At 33.3% G+C, this 18,399-nt stretch overlaps 1 protein-coding gene across 9 annotated transcripts in view; it reads right to left on the bottom strand.

The window, feature by feature from the left end:
- The window catches only part of LOC129789639 (broad-complex core protein isoforms 1/2/3/4/5), a 64,297-nt gene that overhangs the window by 9,211 nt on the left and 36,687 nt on the right, over positions 1-18,399 (bottom strand). For 4 of the 9 annotated variants that reach the window (XM_055826615.1, XM_055826619.1, XM_055826620.1 and 1 more), the window contains exons 2-9: positions 7,732-7,931; positions 7,451-7,639; positions 5,827-5,974; positions 5,438-5,695; positions 5,114-5,360; positions 4,903-5,045; positions 3,317-3,370; positions 329-1,251 (exon numbers count right to left, since the gene is read on the bottom strand). In XM_055826615.1, the coding sequence (XP_055682590.1) occupies positions 812-1,251; positions 3,317-3,370; positions 4,903-5,045; positions 5,114-5,360; positions 5,438-5,695; positions 5,827-5,974; positions 7,451-7,639; positions 7,732-7,931 (1,679 nt within the window). In that variant the 3' untranslated portion in view covers positions 329-811. Of the gene's footprint in view, positions 1-328; positions 1,252-3,316; positions 3,371-4,902; positions 5,046-5,113; positions 5,361-5,437; positions 5,696-5,826; positions 5,975-7,450; positions 7,640-7,731; positions 7,932-18,399 lie in introns of those variants that run through there. The other 5 variants (XM_055826616.1, XM_055826617.1, XM_055826624.1 and 2 more) reach the window with 2 other exon arrangements.

The following is an 18,399-nucleotide window of genomic DNA, read 5'->3' as shown; positions in this document are numbered from 1 at the left end:
TGGATAATAAAAACCATCCTTAAAAACTACAATAATTTATCAGCAAAAAAAATTTGTAAAACAATTTTGTCAGAACTTACGACTAAAGTTGTAATAATAATAACCTTCTATAACAAAATATTACAATTTTTTTGTTTACCATTATGTAGAAAAATATTTTAACAGATATATTATTCTCTCTTATATACGATTTGTTTTTTTGTTGTTGTTTAGTTAAAAGGTAAAATCACTATGTTAAATTAAATTTAAAAAAAAGGTTAGTTGGCTTTCAACATGAAACACTTTGAAAATTATTTTTGCATACTTTTCTTTAAAGTGAGGCAGTTAATTTTTCTTTTTTTTTTGTAAAAATTGCAATATCTGGGGTAAAATATACATTACAAATAATAATTTTCTCAGTGTTTCTGTTCTATATATAATCTATATATTGATGGAGATTTAAACTAAAGTGGTAATGTTTGTACCCAGAGCTGTAAATTTTGTTTTCTTTGCAGTGTTTATTTTTGTATTAAATAATGGTTATATTTATTTCAATTTACCACGTTGTTACGCAAAGATTTTTTTTACAGTGTAATGCAATCTTTTACAGCTCTGGTAAACTCCCATCAAAGTGTCTGGCATTCTGTCCCCGATTTAGAGATTTCTGCTCCATGTTTTTTATAAAAGATTTTACTACGAAATGCACCTATTTGATTTTTTTACAGTGTAGTCTGTGAACCTAAGTTTCAGGCGCGCCATTTTCAAAAAAAAAATGTTTGTAGACGCGTATTCGAGAGGGAATTTCAGGGGGTTTATGAGGGGGAGGGGCTTTTTATATCGACCGATGGTTGATGGGATAGAAGAGACGACTGGGATTACTACAACTAGCCCCACTGCTCGCAGTTGAGGTTGGGGTTGTGCTAGTACTAGCCGACGAAGCATCCTCCCGTGGGGGCTTCATATTGCGATGATAAATACTTTTGTGATTGCGCAAACTATTAAGTGAGCTGTAGACGCGCTTGCAAATGTTACAGACTGGCTCCTTGGTAGGTCGCATATGGACGTTTTGGATGTGACGCTTCAAGCGCGTCAGCGACGAGAGATTCTTATTGCAAGGGTCACAACGGAAGTCTTCGCCTGTGCCACTGGCGGTCCCACTGCCACCCACATTCACACTACTGCCGGGATTGTGAACTGATGACGTCGATGCGGACGATGACATCATTGTAAGGGCCGCAGCAGATATTTGTGGTGTGGACGTCGTCAGATGACCTGACGACAAGAGGCAAATACGTCGAATTAGCCCAATGATTTGACACCATCACCACCGTTTTTTTTCTCATTTAATTGCTTCTTTTTCTTTTTTTTGCAGTGTATTATCTTGCTTTTTTTTGGTTTATATTTTAGGGGATTAATCGAAAAATTCTATTTTTATACACACTTTTTTTTCAATTAAAAAACCAATCTTTGAATTTCTAATAAAAATCTATCATTTACCGTGATCAAACTAAATTTTTTTTCAGTGTACGCAATACTAGTAAAAATCCTTTTTATATGTAAGAAAATTTTCTAAATATAATGTGAATCAGCGAAAAAAATTATATGCTGTAGATTAGTTAAACAGCGTTAATACATAAATAAATATTAAGATTCAAGAAAATATTATGTAGAGTAAAAAAAACTTTATGAAATGTACATTGTGTGAATAATATTAGGGAACAAATGCAAGAATATTTATTTTTAAAAGGGAATATTATCTGGTAAAGGCTAAAAGGGGGTACCCTAAACCCATTAGTAAACCATTAAAAAAAATAAGAAAATATTCTAGTTTTGCTCATTTATAATACATTGTGAACTTAAACTAAGGGGAAACACTATGCCTTAAATTATTTCTATATTTAGCAAAAAAGTTATCAGTTCTAATTTTCTTCCCATGTAAATTTTCCAATGAGTTTTGTTTTTGGTTTTTTTTTATCTTTTCAATTTTTTGTGAAAAGTATTTTTTTCCAAGTTTTGGTTTTGATGGTGTCACATTTTGAACTCCTCGATCAATTCCTCTGTCGTTACAAAATTTTTCTCATTCATTTGCACAGTTATAATACAAATTTTGATAATTCTCGACAATTTGACAGTGTCACATTGACATTTGTTTGACACTACCAACTGTCTGACGTGTGCCATCCGAAGTCTGAATTAATATACCAAATTATCACTAAATAAAACGAATACCGTTTTAACTTTCGAAAAACTACTACATTGTTGTACATAACGTCGGCTTTTAATGTCAATTTGACAGCTATTAATTATAAATTTAGTACACTTTCTCCCTAAACTATGCTACCTCTGACATTTTACAGCTTCTTCTTCTATGGAATGTCAACTTATTCATTTCTTTTTTTTTTTTTTAAATTAAATTATTCTTACAATCTATGAAACGTAAATAGTAAGAAATATATTTTGCGAAAAAATAAATGTATATATGGTAACAAATAATCCACTATTTAGTTATTTTATGTAAATTGAATGTAATTTATACATATATTTAAAATTATATGTATACCGGATATTTAATAATAAATATATATATATGTCATAATGCAGCAGAACACATTTTAAACACACATACACGACGAAATGACACGAGATACGATACAAAATTAGCACACAAAACCAATTCACGGAAATTCTCATATATATGTAATAAATATATATATATAACAATTATTAAGAGAGGAGTTATGAAGTTTGTCGAAATAATAAATATAAATTAAAAATAGTAAATATATTATATTAATTATTTTTTTTATATATAATCAGAAGGTTATTATGTGGAAAAACAAAAATAAATAAAAAATAAAAACATTTTTAACTCCCAACATTGATTTTAATATGCATTTCCCAGAAAAATCCATTAGAATTAAAATGGAGAATTTTTAATTATACACCCAATGAATAATTCAATTTATCTCATTTATTTTTATTAATTTGAAACTTTTTTTTTAAAAATGGAAATGCAGAGTAAAATCAAATGGCACCTAAAATAGTTTTAGGAGTTCACCGAAAATATGCATTTTGGGAATAGAACTCTTTATTTATAATATTTTTCATTAAATTCTTTTAATCTTTTATTTGTAATTTAGAACAAAATTGAAAAAAAATGAAAATGAGATAGGAAAATTGCTAAAACAAATTGAAACTCACAAATGAGAGATCTATTCCCCAAAAACATATTCCATTTGCTCATAGCTGAGGTATTAGAAAATAAATTTGGTAAGTATTATGTGAAGAAATGAGCAAAAGGGAATAATATGAGAAAAAAAGTAGGATTTAAACATACCTTGAGGCGATCCTGCCAAGTCGACGGCTGAGTGTAAAGCTTGAGAATTAAAACCTGAACGATGAAAAGAAAATTACATTGTAGAATAAGCAAAAATTCAATCTTGCTTTTATATTCGCAAATAAATCATTTTTTGTTGATCTTTTTGCCGTTTTTTTTTATTTAATTTTTTTTTATCCCTTTCTTGGAGATGATTTATGTTGCTTTCAAATGAAAAAAATAAGTAAATTAAAAAGAAACTTTCTGTGGTGTCCAAGATATTAGTAAAAAGCTTGAAATTAATTTTAAAAATAATTATTAATACGTCAATTTCAGCTAAGGGTAATAATTACAAAAAAAATAATTATTGAGTAAATATTTTGTAACTTTTTATTAAAAAAAAGAGATTTTTTATACGAAAAACATTTCCTGTGCAGAATTTAATGCCAATTAATTCAAAATAAATTAATTAAAAAACATAAATGATTTCCCAAAACTGTAAACCACAAAAATATTTCTTTTCAGTTTAATTTTAATTTTAATAAAGCGCCTAAAGCTGCCTAAAGCAGACTTGATGTTCATTTCAGTGGAAATTGTCCTGACAGCTACTATGAGCCGCCTCTATCCAATTACTTTAATAATTATTTTCAAAGTATTAAAACATTTAATAGGACGCATTTTTTAAAAGTTTGGAAAAACTAATGACCGAAGAATTTCCTCGGAAAAGCGGTCAAGAAGGGGAATGGTAAGAAAAACGCAACTTTTTTGCAATCAGCGGCATTTCGTTTCGTTTTTTTTTTTTTGCATTCTCCCTTCTTAATCGCTTTTCCTAGAAAATTCTTCATTCAAAAATACCACAGTCTTTAATACTTCTCACTTAAGAAAATTATATATTTTTTTAAACAAACAAAATTTCCCTCAAAATGAATATTTTGGAAAATGTCCTTAAATTTTTATTGTTGAAAAGCGTCGTTTAAAAAAGAAAATTAAATTTTTATTTATTTGAATTTTTTTCTGAACTTATTAATAAGAAAAATGGATTTTCTTCTATTCTTGTTATTCTTTCGTCGCTAAATCTTTCTCATTAATTTGCAACTAAACCAATTCAATTACGAAGTTATTTTTTCTATCCTCTGTAGAGCTTTCTTATCTCAGAATTAATTTTTTATTCGAATTTTTAATCGTTATTTTATAAATATAAGATAATACCGTAAATTGGAGTGAATTTAGATCAAACAGGTAGAATAAAGACATAAAAAATACTTTAATGTTTCGAAAATAATACATTTTGTGTCAGAAAGATTACGATTTTTCTAATAATTTTGCTTCATTTTTTTTTAAATGAAAAACAAACAGAAAATTTTCCACAATTAACAATTTAAAAAGTTTCCTTTTGGCTCAAAGCTTTCCTTAATATTGGTTTACAAAGTCCTTCAATTTTAAATAAGACTTTCAGCAATATAATCACAAAGTTCTAGATTTTATTTGTGTTAGAACTTTTCTTTGAATTTAAACAACAAATCAAAAGAAAACAATTTCAAAGAGAAACTCTCCCAAATTCACCCCATTTTACAGTAATGAATTAAAATAAAAATTTAAAGACTTACCTGCCAGGGCAGAGGGATCAGTTAATGCTGAAATTGGGAAGTTGAATGATCCTGGCGTTGGGAATAATTTGCTGTCTGACATGAGAAAAGGTGGTGCTGTGTGAGAATGTATACTATTATCGAGATCATCCTCATTGGGTGAGCTGAAAGAAATTAATTAATTCAATTAAATAAATTAATTTTCAAATCAAAAATTATTCGAAAAACTCACCTAATGTGACCCTTAGTCTCAGACATATTCCCGGAGTGATTGATGTCATTCTCTGGCACAGAATCGTTGCTTTGATCATCGTTACCGGTGTTGTTGTTGCCGCACACAAGTTCCATTGGCTCAGCCTTGACATCGTCACTGTGGACACGGGTGGTGGGTGGTGATGGGGTGAGGCTGTCTTTGTCACCTGTTGAACCCAGACCATTGCCCGTGGTATTGAGTGAGTTGCCTGATTGATTGTTGGAACCTGCCGGGTTTGCAATTTAGTTGAATCGTTTGAAAATTCAGCAACGCGCCACTCACTGGCACACCACAAAAACTCACCATTGTCATTGCGATCATTCTCCTTAAGCGGTGGCGTATTGTTGTTGTTGTGCTTGACACTGGTGGAAAAATCGGTGGCTGTTATTTGGGGCATGTGGTTGATAACATCGGGGCTGTTGTTGTTGCCCAGGATGCCGTTGTCGATGCGATGCCGCTTCTGTGCATAGTCATCGGATTGATTTGAATTATTCCTTTCGCGACGCAATGCAACGGCCGCAGCACGACGTAGCAGCTGATTAACCGTCGTACCCGAATGAGCTGGTTTTTCACGGGGTTAACATGAGAACAAGAAGTAAAAGAAAGAAGAGAAAAAAAAATGAGCATAAGATGGTAATTGCGAATTGTTGGCTCCTCATGCGCCAAGAGGAGAAATTGGGTGCAACAATTACCGGTTGGTGTGTGCAAATTATTGAAATGTGGCGGTGGTGATGCACCGTGTGGGAACAGGGCGTCCTCTACGAGTTTATCTGTGAAGCTCTGATGATGATTTACAGGTGGTCGTCCACCTGAGCTCGTAAGATTCTGTACTTGCGCTAACTGTAAGTGTACAAAGAAAATGAGGAAACAATTACACACTATGCAGGTGCACTGCGAAATCGAGTTTACTCTCCCTCCTCCTCCCTCCGCTTTACATCTTTTTCATTGGAATTTTTTTTTAGAATTTACTTTATGCTTGTTTCACTTTTTTTTATTAAGAAAAAATGTTTAATTTGGGGCATTGTGTGTAAAATTGCATTATCAATTTATTGAGAAAAAAGACATAACAAATATCAAGGCATCTACCTTGTTTTATGTATATAATACAGGTGTTGGCTAGAAATATTGGCGCAAACAAACATTTGCAAAATTTTTATTTGATTTGAAAAAAAAACTTAAATAGTAAAAACGTAATAAACTTAAGTGGCGTACAGCATAATTTGGCAGTGAAACTGTTTTGTGTACTAATTTAAGTTAAATGGAGACTTTCATTGATTTAAAAAAGCAATTCTTTTTTGATTCATGACTAATTAAAAGAAGAAACTAAAAAGAAAATAAAACGACCCGGCGCCTCCATTCACATTTAAATACACAAACATTCTTTTAATGTAGATATAGGTATACTGTCTGGCTACCAGGCGTCTCCATCGAAATATATATTAATGATTCTAAATTAAAATTAAGATTGAATAAAAAAATATTCTAACTATGTAATCAAATATGAAATAAACAAAACAAAATAGATATTTGAATTAGATGTAGGTACGTTGCAGTAAAATTAAAGTATTAATTTTTTATTGTTTGTTTTTCTAACATTCTATTATATTCGTTTATGACTAGACTGTCTGACTTTTTCATCACAATCTTAATCAATTCTTTATCACAATTTTTGTTTCTATTGTTGCATTAATTTATTAGTCTTTGTTATTTTGAGATAAGATCAAAGACATGATTTTCAAAAAAAATAAATAAAAATTATATGACTGACGATTTTTTTTTAAATGAAATTTGAGAATTAATAAAAAAATCATTGAAATTGTTCTTAATGCCATTTAAAGGGTCGATTCTGATACTTTTCTTTCTCTTTCTTGTAAGAAAAGAAAAGAAATTTTCTTGTTTTCTTGTAAGATTCTGACAGATTATGTTTTTAAATCGTTCTATAAAAAAAAAACAAAGAATATATTATTCCAGAAAATAATCAGACTTTAAAGAGCCCTGGAAAAATATTTTTTCTTTAAAAACTCTATTCAAAAAATGTCAAAACTTATAAAATATTTCCCAGAATACCAAAAATCTTATAACTGATAAATTGGAAGAGAATAAAAAAAAAGTTTTATATCAGAATCTACCCCTTAATATGAATCCTAAACCTTTAAAATTTAACTTTAAAATTCCTCTTCAATATTTTTAAAAATTTCCACAAAAAGCTCAAGTAATAAGACGACGGAACCTTAAATAGAACTCTTCTTCCCTCCTGAAGCCTTTCCTTAAAATAAAACATTTTTTTTTTTAAATAATACCCTAAAGTTTACTTACACTGTGTGTCTCCTCGGCTTGTTTCTGCGTTAAACCCGACACCCTCAGAACTTCAGCTGTCTTCAAGAAAGAACTGAGAGATCTCTGATGCACATTGACTTCCCCATGGTAGATGAATTCCACCAAAGCGTGCAGATCCGTGAAAGCGACGTCCTGCAGCACAATCACTGGATGTTTGCACGGGGTACTCTGCACGAAACGAGAACAAACAGCATGTTATGATGGTTAGGTTAATTGGAATGCAATAGAGGGCAATCAAATCAATTCGAAATAAAATGTACCTTTAGCAATTCTCTGAAGTACGGACTGCATGCGGAGAGGACCACCCGGTGGGCCTTTAAGCTCCGTCCATCGCAGGCCAGTGTCACATCCACAAAGTCCTCATCATCCCGTAGGTTCTCAAATGCCGACGTTATGCTGCTCTGGTAGTTATTCCATCGGAGGCAGAAATGCTGCGTGTCTACCATTTTGGCGGAATCTCCTACAATGAAATAAATACAAACAGAAATTCCCATAAGATAGCTGCCAATTTTTATTCATTTCTTCTTCTTTTTTTTCAAATGGAAATATTCCCGATAAGAACAATCTTATTAGACAAAAAAATTCCACACAAGTTGGGTTTTGTGGAGGCTAAAAATAAAAGTTTAGTGTGATTTATTGCTCATTATATCTATATTTATTGTGTGCCACCCAATATAATGGAAACAACGAAGATTAATTAATATTTCACTCGCAGTGCTGGATGTTTTTCTCAAGAAAATTGCGTCAAATTATTTCTATTTCACTTTCTATACTAATACCGCATTTTATTCTTAGACTATCTCCCACTAAAAATACCCAAAATTCTTTTTTTGCGAATTGAGTTGAAGAACTAAATTAGATTTTAGTGGTTTTATTTTTGGGTGGAATCCCTGTGATAGTTAAAAGTTGATTGATTTCAGCATCTGTGGAGCAAAACAGGGGGGCATTGCCACCTAAATCACACACCTTAAGATCTACGCTCATAGACCGAAAGATTACGAACGAATAGGTAAGTAATACCAATTCCTCAATGAATATTTAATGCAAATTTCAATTTGTGTTTTCAACAAATTACAATTTCAAAGGGGGGGAGGAAGTGTCTGAATTATGTGTTTATCTCCCATTAACTATTAATGCACCATCTCACTATACCTCAAGAAGCTTAACCAGAGATAGACTGTGTCTGACTTGGAAACTCTAAACGAATGAAACTAATCACTCAAGACGAACCAACTTATTCAAATTGCAAAATGTAATTAAAGCTTTTATATTCACGTGTTAGTATGAATTTAGTTCTTTTTATTATTAGTTTATAGAATGAGAGAAAAAATTAAAGTTTAGTCTACTTTTTCCTCTTACAAAATAAACTCAGACTTAACTTTAGATTAGGCTATTTTTCGGTTTCTTTAATTAAATAAAAACTTCTTTAAGACAGTTTCAAAAAAAATTCTAAAGCACAATTGGGTGGGAAAAAAACAAAAATAAGACATATGTTTATTTTTAACGGAGTTTTAATGTATTTTAATGAGAATAAGTAAGAAATCTGCAATGTTACCTATTTAAAAGTTCAACACGCAAGTGTACCGATCGCAGAAATGTGGGACAGGTGTTACAAATTTTTTTGAAGAGAGAAATGAAGATATAATTCGCTGCGTTTTAATTATCTATAAATTTTTTAAATAGAGCATTAAGCTTCCTGTTTGAAGGAGCTTTTATCAGGAACATTTTCTATGGTTTTTCTAGTTAGCATTTCGCAAATATGAAGGATTATTTTGGAAAAATTTTGATTTAGAGATATCCGAAAAAACGGGGAAATCGCATTCTTTTAACGGAACTTTGTGAAGCTTTTTTCCAATTGAAAAAATTTTTTATTTTCATAAATCTTGAATTAAATGAATAGGTAATTGAACAGTCAAGTTATTCAGGCTTTTAGGCCAGACTTAAGTTTTTTAAAGGTCGGAAGTAAGGCTTTACGGTCTGGCCTAAGAATTTTTTTTTATGAATTTCCGACTTTAAACTGTCTAGAAAAGTTAACTTTATTGGCCATTTTTATTTAATTTCTTTCATAAGTTAAAATTTTAATTTAAAATTTTCCACTAATAAATAAAATCATCAAAACTAAACTATTATTCTTAAAATATGATTTAATTACACCATATCTTAAGATTATTACAAGACACTCACAATTAACATAAAAGATTTTTTTCTTCATTTAAATTTTCCCACCTGTCTAGCATTTCTTATTTTAAACCAGAAAAAAAAAGCTTTTCAATAATTTTTAATGTTCAAGTTGTTCAAGATGTTCACAGTTCTTGCTTCGGCTGAACATAATAGTTAAATTAAAACTGTCCAGATGTTTAACAAAATTTCTTCCTTGTTGTATATTTTCATACTTCCTGTTAATTTTTTTGTTTTCTTTTTAATCTATCGCCAGTATTTGTTATTCTTGGGAACTTTTACTCTACTTTAGTGCAATAAAATGATTCAGTTAATCACCCCTCGATGTTAATTTATCTCTTTTAGTTTCAAGTTGAAAGAGCTGCTTAAGACAACTTTCATGTGATTGTTGCGGGGAAATTCCATGAGTATTACCCGCTTTGCCTTTTGATTTGCAGTTTACGCCGAACCAACACTTTATCAGCATTCTAAAGAGGGCAGAAGAGGGCATTTAAAGTACTCTGAAAAGCAATGAGGGTGTGAAGAATTTGACCTCTTTACCTATTCACGTCAATTTTCGGGGGTGCAGTGTGGTGCCTTGTAGAGGGGTGAGATTATTTACTAATATTAGTTGGTGTTCCACTTCGTGGCCAACACCAAGTATTGTAATCGTCGGAAAAACCGACCACCTCAGATCGGGCTCAAACTTAGTATGAGCACGTTTTAGACAACCCACATTCTGAAAATGGTGGTGGAAAAATTTTGATCCGGCCGGCCTGCCGGCCGGCCTGCCGGCCCGGACTCCACATTTTGCCTTATAGCTCAAGAACGGTAACAGATAGAGACTTCCGGTTTGAAGTTTTCTATAGAAATGTGGGTGTAAAATTTCATTTTTTCGCATTTTTAAAATCCAAGATGGCCGCCGTCCGCCATTTTGAAACACCGTCAATCAGTTCCCTTATAGCTAGAGGTCTGAAATTTTAGTATGTTATAGGGCTCAGTGAGACGTTTTCATCAACAATTCATACTTGACAATCGGTCAAGCCGTTTAGCAAATATGGCGGTCTAAAGCAAAAAGTGTTTTTTCGATATAACTTGAGAACGGCTTGATCGATTTTAACCATCTTGGTGTCAAATGAAAGGTATTGGGAAGCCCTACAACTGTCTAGAACATTCCAAGTTCCAAAAACATCCGCAAGAGGCGCTAAAATCAAAAACAAAAATTGCCTAATTTTAAGGGGCAATATCTCCGAATCCCCATCATCGATTTTCTTTAAATTTTGATATGTTGTGGCCTGACTCAATATCTTTCACCAGTCCGAAAATGAAGAAAATCTATGTCGCCGTTTAGAAGATATGGATATTTGAAAAATTCTTGCATTTGAAAAGTTCTAAGCACCATATCTTTTGAACCGCTTGCCCGATTTGACTCAACTTGGTATCAAATTAAAGGTTTCGCAATTATCTACAAGTTTCTAAAACATCAGAAACCTCTAGAACCATTTCTTCAGGACGAAAAGTGCGAAAAACTCTTTTTGTGAAACAAAAATCCGCCATTTTGTGTTCTACGGGTGACCTTGAAAATCACTGAGATATATATCATATTATAGCTTATTTCAGGACCTTTCCAAAACTAGTCACGAAATTTCTGTAGGTGTTATAGAACTAGAGATATGACCATTTTTATGCATCAAATTGCTGAATTTCCCAAAAAAATCAACTTTGCCTACTAATTCTGCTCACAAATAGTATTACATCGCATAAACAAACTTCTATACGTTGTGGGACACCAACTCTTATAACTGGACGCGTTATGATTGACTTTATATAATATATTTCTCACGCCATAAAGTTTCGATCCCGACAGTTTAATGAGTTTCGGACAAAGTTCCTTTAAGGAGAAAGGTGCGGGGGTGTGGTGTATTGACTTTTGGTCATCTCCCTGAGACATCCGGGGAGTGTTTTTCTGGTGAATCGATAATCAGATGCTTGTGCCTCAGAGGGGGTGTGTATATGCGAAATGTAGGACGAAGGGAGCGTTATGGTTTTGTCCAAGGAAAGGCATTCATTTGTATGTTAGGTCAAGAAAAGGTTCATCCGTCATACCGTCTTCATCATGTAATAGTCCGCAGCTGTTGAGTGTGAGCCGGGTCGCTTGGCCGGGGGGTGGTTTGGCGAAGTGGGGGTGGGTGTGCTATATACATTACATACATATATTTGCCACCCAACAATGCGGACTGTGTGACAGCGACAGCAACAAGGCGAAGGCGTTGTCATGGAAATGATTTTTCTTTTTGGATTTTCCCATCTTCACACAAGGTGGTGCGGTATATTATATACCAAAAAGTACACCAGCTATATACCTGGCTATCTGGAGGTGTCGAGGTCAAACCCATATACATATATACAACGGATGGAGAGAGAGAGTGAGAAGAAAAAAACTCAAACTTTTCGATACGTCCAACATTTTGTCTTTGCTGGAAGATAAAATAGGCAATATTGGAGACACTTTAGGGGTGTGTGTTATGTACAATGTAGAACCTAGAGGGGTAGAACCTTTAAGGAACTCGAGAGTGCAGATTTGTGCTTACGCGTGGCACACGGAGGTTTATCTCATTCTGTGTGCATGGGAAGGATTTTCGTATGTTCAAGACGAAAATTTCACTTTCATTTCCATTCATTTTCATGCGCTTCACATGTTAGGTACTTCCCAGCCAGAGCGGTGGTTCACATATGTGCTCGGGGTCTCTCCACTCGGGTACATGGCACCCGTAGCTCACTGCTGGTGTGCCATTGAATATTGTGTACGGAACTGTACATGCCGTGTATGTAGTACCACACTCTCGAATGTTGGGAAAAGCTTAAACGCGACGTCAAAGTGCACTTTTCCACCCATTTTGCCATTCCACCCACCAAGCACAAGCCACAACACGACCAAATTTGCATACATGTCGTCTGGCGGATGCCACTCTCGGGCGTGCTGCTTCTCTAGGCGACACACCGTGTTGTCTACCCTATTACCTACCCCCGTGAATGTAGCACCCACCCCTGCGCTGAGGTGAGAGAATACTATATGTGTGTCATGTTTGAATATGCTAAAGGTATTGTGAGAGGCAAACCCATCCTATATACACAACCCCCATAGATTGTACATAGCACACACCACCATATACATAACATATGGGAGTTTATCTCCTTCCGGCTGAAAGAAACAAACTCGGGTTGTCCCCGTATATCGTCTTTAAGGGTAAAAGGAGGGAATGCCTCAACACCATGTTCTATTTGTAAAAGCTCAATATATCCCCTCCCATCAGTACGATACCTTAAGTCGCATCATTGTTGTCATTTATCTTGCCAAACTCGCAACACGCACAATATTGTCAAAATTTGCATTACATGAATTTCAAGGAAGATGAAGAAAGACTTTCTGCATAAATTCACATACCGGCGGCAGCACGAGAATTATTTCGCATGACAAATCGCGGATAAGAAGCTTTCATGTTTAACACTAATTTATCCATCAATGACTTAATTACAAAATCCAAAATACGCATCCCCCTTTTTCCCCCAAACTAACTATATAGAATTTATTTAGGAAAATAAATGTCTCTAGAACGTACGTTCTGGTTATAGAAATATTTTACACGAGTATAATTGCACGTAATAATATGTAATACACTCCCCAGATAATAATGCTGAAAACATATAGGAACTAAATTCCTATATTATGTCCCCTTCCGGTCTGTTAATTCAATAATATGTGGCAAATTAATGCATCTGCTTGTATTCCAAACTAATCACTTTCATCCTACGCATTCCACATACATACAACGTATGTATATATATAAAACTACCCCATAGCTATATGTAGGGCATCAATACGCTTCAGACGTTTGCGAAAGCAAGTCAGGGATTCTTATCGTGTCTGCATACTCTTTTTTTTTACAGCCGACGGTTCGCACTATATTTTGCAAGTTGTAGCAACAAAGGCAACACATTACAAATCATACGAGATCTGCAAACTGTGTGACTGATAAGATTAGGGGTAACGAAAAAAGGTACATTAATACATAAGATGTTAATTGCATGGCAATAAATAACGTGATGTGGCGAAACTGAAAGTTAGAAAAACCATTGATAAACTCCTCCATTAATCTATAATATTTTTCCTTAATCTATATTTTTGTTTCTAAGAATATACAATTTTTTTTATTAATTGGGAAAATAAAGCGTACGGAGCTTATCGAGTACCCACCAGTATGTCTGGTTCACACCAGGTAATGCAGTGTGTGTCATACACTTCTTCCGTCGGTTGAGGATTTTGATAAGGAAATATGTGTTTAGAGAAAGATTGCGAAATTATCACCTAAAATAAAATTCTTTTAAGCTCGTGGAATTTATTTTGCAAAAGAAAATTATATTTTGCAAAGAACTAAATTTAGATCAGGGGGTTGGTATTGGTGTGATTTTTTTTTAATGAAATGAAGAAACTTTTAAGGCTTAGTTCAGTCATAACTGCAAGCCTTAAGAAAGAGGTTTAGAAAAACTTCCTCACAAATCATCACGGTCGTTAAATCAACTTTACAAAGCCGTTTAGACTGTGAAGGTTTAAACTTTATTTTCCCTTTCTTTAGTTCTTTTATATCAAGTTAAAAATGAAACTTTTATCACTATTTATGTAAAATTAAACTTCGGGATTATTGCCTAAGATTTCCTTAAATTAAATTCCTTGAGAAATTCAAGAAGTAAAATTTAGGAAGATTTGTAACTATTCGTTTTATGAAAAAAAAAGAACAATTAAATCTAGATATGTCCAGAAGTTTCTTAAAATTCTTATTAAGTCTGATTTAAAAGTTTTCTAGGAAAGTCAATTCTTTCAAACTATTAAAATTTAGCACAAACACAATGCTTGCTGGAACTTTTAACGAATTTATTCGACTTTTACAAAAATAAAAGCTTTTTCAGTCATTTTTATGTTCTCAAACTCAACAAAAATTCGCTAAAAGTACTGCGAAAAAAATATAGGTTTTATAAAAAAAATGATTTTGTCAGATTTAGAATTTAGGTCAGTTTTTCTTGTTATTTTTTTTAATTTTATTTAAGACCCAAATAAATGAAGTCTTAAATAATGGAAAACTTTTAACCACAATATTTAACCGGAAATTGTTTTTTTTTAAATATCTACCCGAATTTGAAAATAAATCTATGTTTTTCCAAGACAATCTCCAAGTCTCCCTTAGTCGACTTCAGAACTTTTAAACATCTTAAATCATATTTTTGGAATAAAAATCATCAAAAAACATTTTTTTTTAAAATAATTCCACGATTTTTTTCAGCCCTTACACACACCTAATAATTAATTGAATTTTCTCGGAGTGTTTACAAAAAAATATGATAGTTCGCGTGTACATTAAGTTCACAGCAAAGCCAGCAAAGCCCAATATAGTGTTGCTTACTTATAAATTCATATTGCATTATGCAATTAAATTCCGGTACATTGATACCGGAAACCGATGAATTGGGTGAAAGTGGAAATTGATAAAATAACAGCAGATCACTTTCCTCGCACACACCGTATTTAGCTATATATAGTGAAATATAGGTAGCGTACGGTTGCTATATATATAGAGGAAGAGCTGGAAAATAGTTTAAGTGTCGTGACGGTAGGGTAAAAAATGGCACAAATTTGTGGGAAAAGTGGAAAAAAAAAGAGGAGATTCGCGGCTAACTGATGGTCTGACACAAGGACAGGATGAAATGGTATTTTTTTTGGGGAGTTGGTAAATAAATATGAGGATGGAAAAAAAAGAATGAGAGCTGCGAGAATGGATGAAATTGAATGTGATGGCTCTGAGTCGACGATGCGAAGCTCTATGGGATGCTATGCGAATTGGCGATGATGGTGTTTTATTATTAAACTTTTGATGCACATTCGCGCAGTGTTTTGCCTATTAAATTTTTGCCCATCCACATGAGCTGTGTGTGCCGGGCGATTGCGAATAGAAGCGCGACGATAGTGTGTGCGGCAAAAGGCAATCGACCGTTCGCCCGACACTGTCACTAGGTTAAGGTGAAGGTCATATCTACTTTGCACATACCACAAAGAGAACTCCCCACATAGAGAACTTATAGACCTGGGTGATCCGGTACAGCACACTCCACTCCGCCACAGCACTATATAGCGAGACAGACAGTTTTCAGAGAAACATACACAAGCCGCCACCAGCGTATAGCCGCTCGTTCACTACCAGCCGCTACAAATTCATGCAAAACCCCAATAGACACATGGGGGGCGAGAGCGTATAGAGAGACATGCGGTGACTACAAAACTACTATATGTAAACCGTTCGCGCGCTGATGTTACTCTTGAATTAAGCCAAGTGGGAGAGAGCGTCGCATACCGACAAGATTGTTTTCATTTTCATCCACCATATACCCAACTATCCGTGTGTAAACAATGATTCTATTTTGTATTTCCCACCCATGCCCCACCGCACTCTGCCCCCGGTGCTCGTGTGTACGATGAGGAAAATCACAGACAGTGATCTTCAGGCGCAAATCAAATTTTTTCTCTTCTACATCCGACTCTCACACAGCCGGGCAATGGAGACGCGATCAAGTTGAAAGGACTGCGAAATGTATTTCAGCGATTTCGAGGCCACATCATTAGTTTCAAGCTCATCATTGTGAATTTTGATCTCATGATTCTCCATATAGCCTGTCATACTGAAGAACTCTCACTCTCACTCTATATATGTACACAGAATGTCCTACATAGCGAGCATTCTAGGTGATTTTCTCTTGAATTTAATTTGCAAAATATTTTATAGAATATTTATTTAAACATTTGAACGCGCGATATACACATTATTAAAAAAAAACTTTTGAAACTTCCGAAGTTCTAGAGAGCTGTAGGGTTTGTTGAGAGCTTTCATTTGAGCCCGAGTTGATCAATATCGGTCAAGCCGTTTTCGAGTTATGGTCGATTTTCGATGAAAAATTGTGGCGGCCATATTCATTAAACGGCTTGACCGATTCTCGAAAATGAGGTATCGTTGGAAAGGTCTTGATGGCCCCTACAATATATTAAAATTTCAGATTTTTAGCTACTACAGGGGCTAAGATATAGCGAAAATAAAATTTGGGGATCTGATAATCGATTAGGATTTTACCTCATAATCGGATGTCTTCTAGTCAATGTTTAAACTTTGCCGCTTACCGCAAGTCTCTATCTATTACCGTTCTCTCAATTTAGCGTTTATACTCCGGCCGGAAAGATTTTTGGCGCCAACGCTTTTTGGAATGTATTCGTGCTCATTCCAAGTTTGAGCCCGATCTGACGACTTAGCATTTTTGAGTGTACACAGAAGCTGTGCTTCTTTGAAGAAAGAATCATAGTTAAAGGAAAAGTAAAACTTAACCCTTTTAGAACTTAATTCCAAAACAGAAGTGAAAGTTAGTTGTATTCGAACTAACAGCTTTTTTACATTTTGTGCAATTTTAACGATTGACGTTCCTTGACATATTCTAACGTTTAACGTTTCTTTTCTAGCTAATTAACGAACTAACTATCTAACTAACTTTTCCTTTTGAATATGTGGAAAAATCCAATAAGACTTTCCAACTAACTCAGATAACAAACATTACGCAGAAAATAATAACAAAACGCTCGTTGTGTAGGACACTCAGTGTATACGATATTCATTTTCAAATTCAAAGTGGAATTCCAATATTACTCTCATTACCATGTTTTCCAACATGCGAAAACCAACTATTTCCATGGAATATATAACTCCCCATGTTTAGATTGCTTTAGGAAGGAATTTGCGGTTTACCCAACAAACTAACACCTTACAGCAATAAAATACAACATACTATCATAATCATGTAAAATAGTTAAGTTCTTCTTCACCTCTGTTTTCGCAAGTGCGTACAAAATTATGTTTGAGAGGAGCACGAAAACATGGCACATAATTGGGGATTTATGTTGTAGGTGTGTGTTTGGCTTACAAATTAATTTAGAATTGTTGGAAATAACTCTTTATTCAATGATAAGGTGAGGTGAATTAGTTAAGTGAATTGAATCAATTAACTTGGGAGTTTTCTCTTTTGCTCAAAGGAGTTTGAATTGAAAATCAGATTTTTTTTAAATAAATCAAAAATTAGTTTCTAAAAATTCTAAGGAATCTTTTTGTTAATTTTTAAAAAGCTTTATAATAAATCTCTCTAGGTTAGAGGAAAGAGTAATAGAAACAATTTGTTTTCGATTTCTTCAATTTACTTCTTGTTTTGTAAAAAAATTTAAAGATTTTTGTTATTAAAAAATTCTAACTTAGAATTAAGAAATAAGTAACACCGTTCTTAAAGACAACTAGACTTTATAGCTCTGTTTCAAGCTGCTTAGAGCATTTATTTCCTGTCTAATAATTATTTTTTATTTATAAACTAGTACTTGCTTAAAACCAAATAAAAAAATGAAAAATAAGAAAATAAATCTCAATGTTACCTGATTAGAATTTTTTTAGAGATCTAACAGATCTAACTCTAACATCAAAGCATCAAAAACAAATTTTCAAATGTTCACCACAAACTATTTCTTTTAAAAAAAATTGAAGAAAAACTAATAAAAAACTCGTTTGAATTTAATATGAGAAAAATTATTTTAAAAAAATTGAATAATTCTACTCACAAATTACAAATTATTTTTTTATGCCACCACCCGTCTGGTCAACAGCACGATACTCAACTTTCTGCCATTTTCATTGATAACT

Source organism: Lutzomyia longipalpis, chromosome 2 (assembly GCF_024334085.1).
Source record: "Lutzomyia longipalpis isolate SR_M1_2022 chromosome 2, ASM2433408v1".
Taxonomy (NCBI): domain Eukaryota; kingdom Metazoa; phylum Arthropoda; class Insecta; order Diptera; family Psychodidae; genus Lutzomyia; species Lutzomyia longipalpis.
The sequence above is the reverse complement of the archived record's forward strand: the minus strand, read 5'-3'. Positions and strand labels throughout refer to the sequence as shown.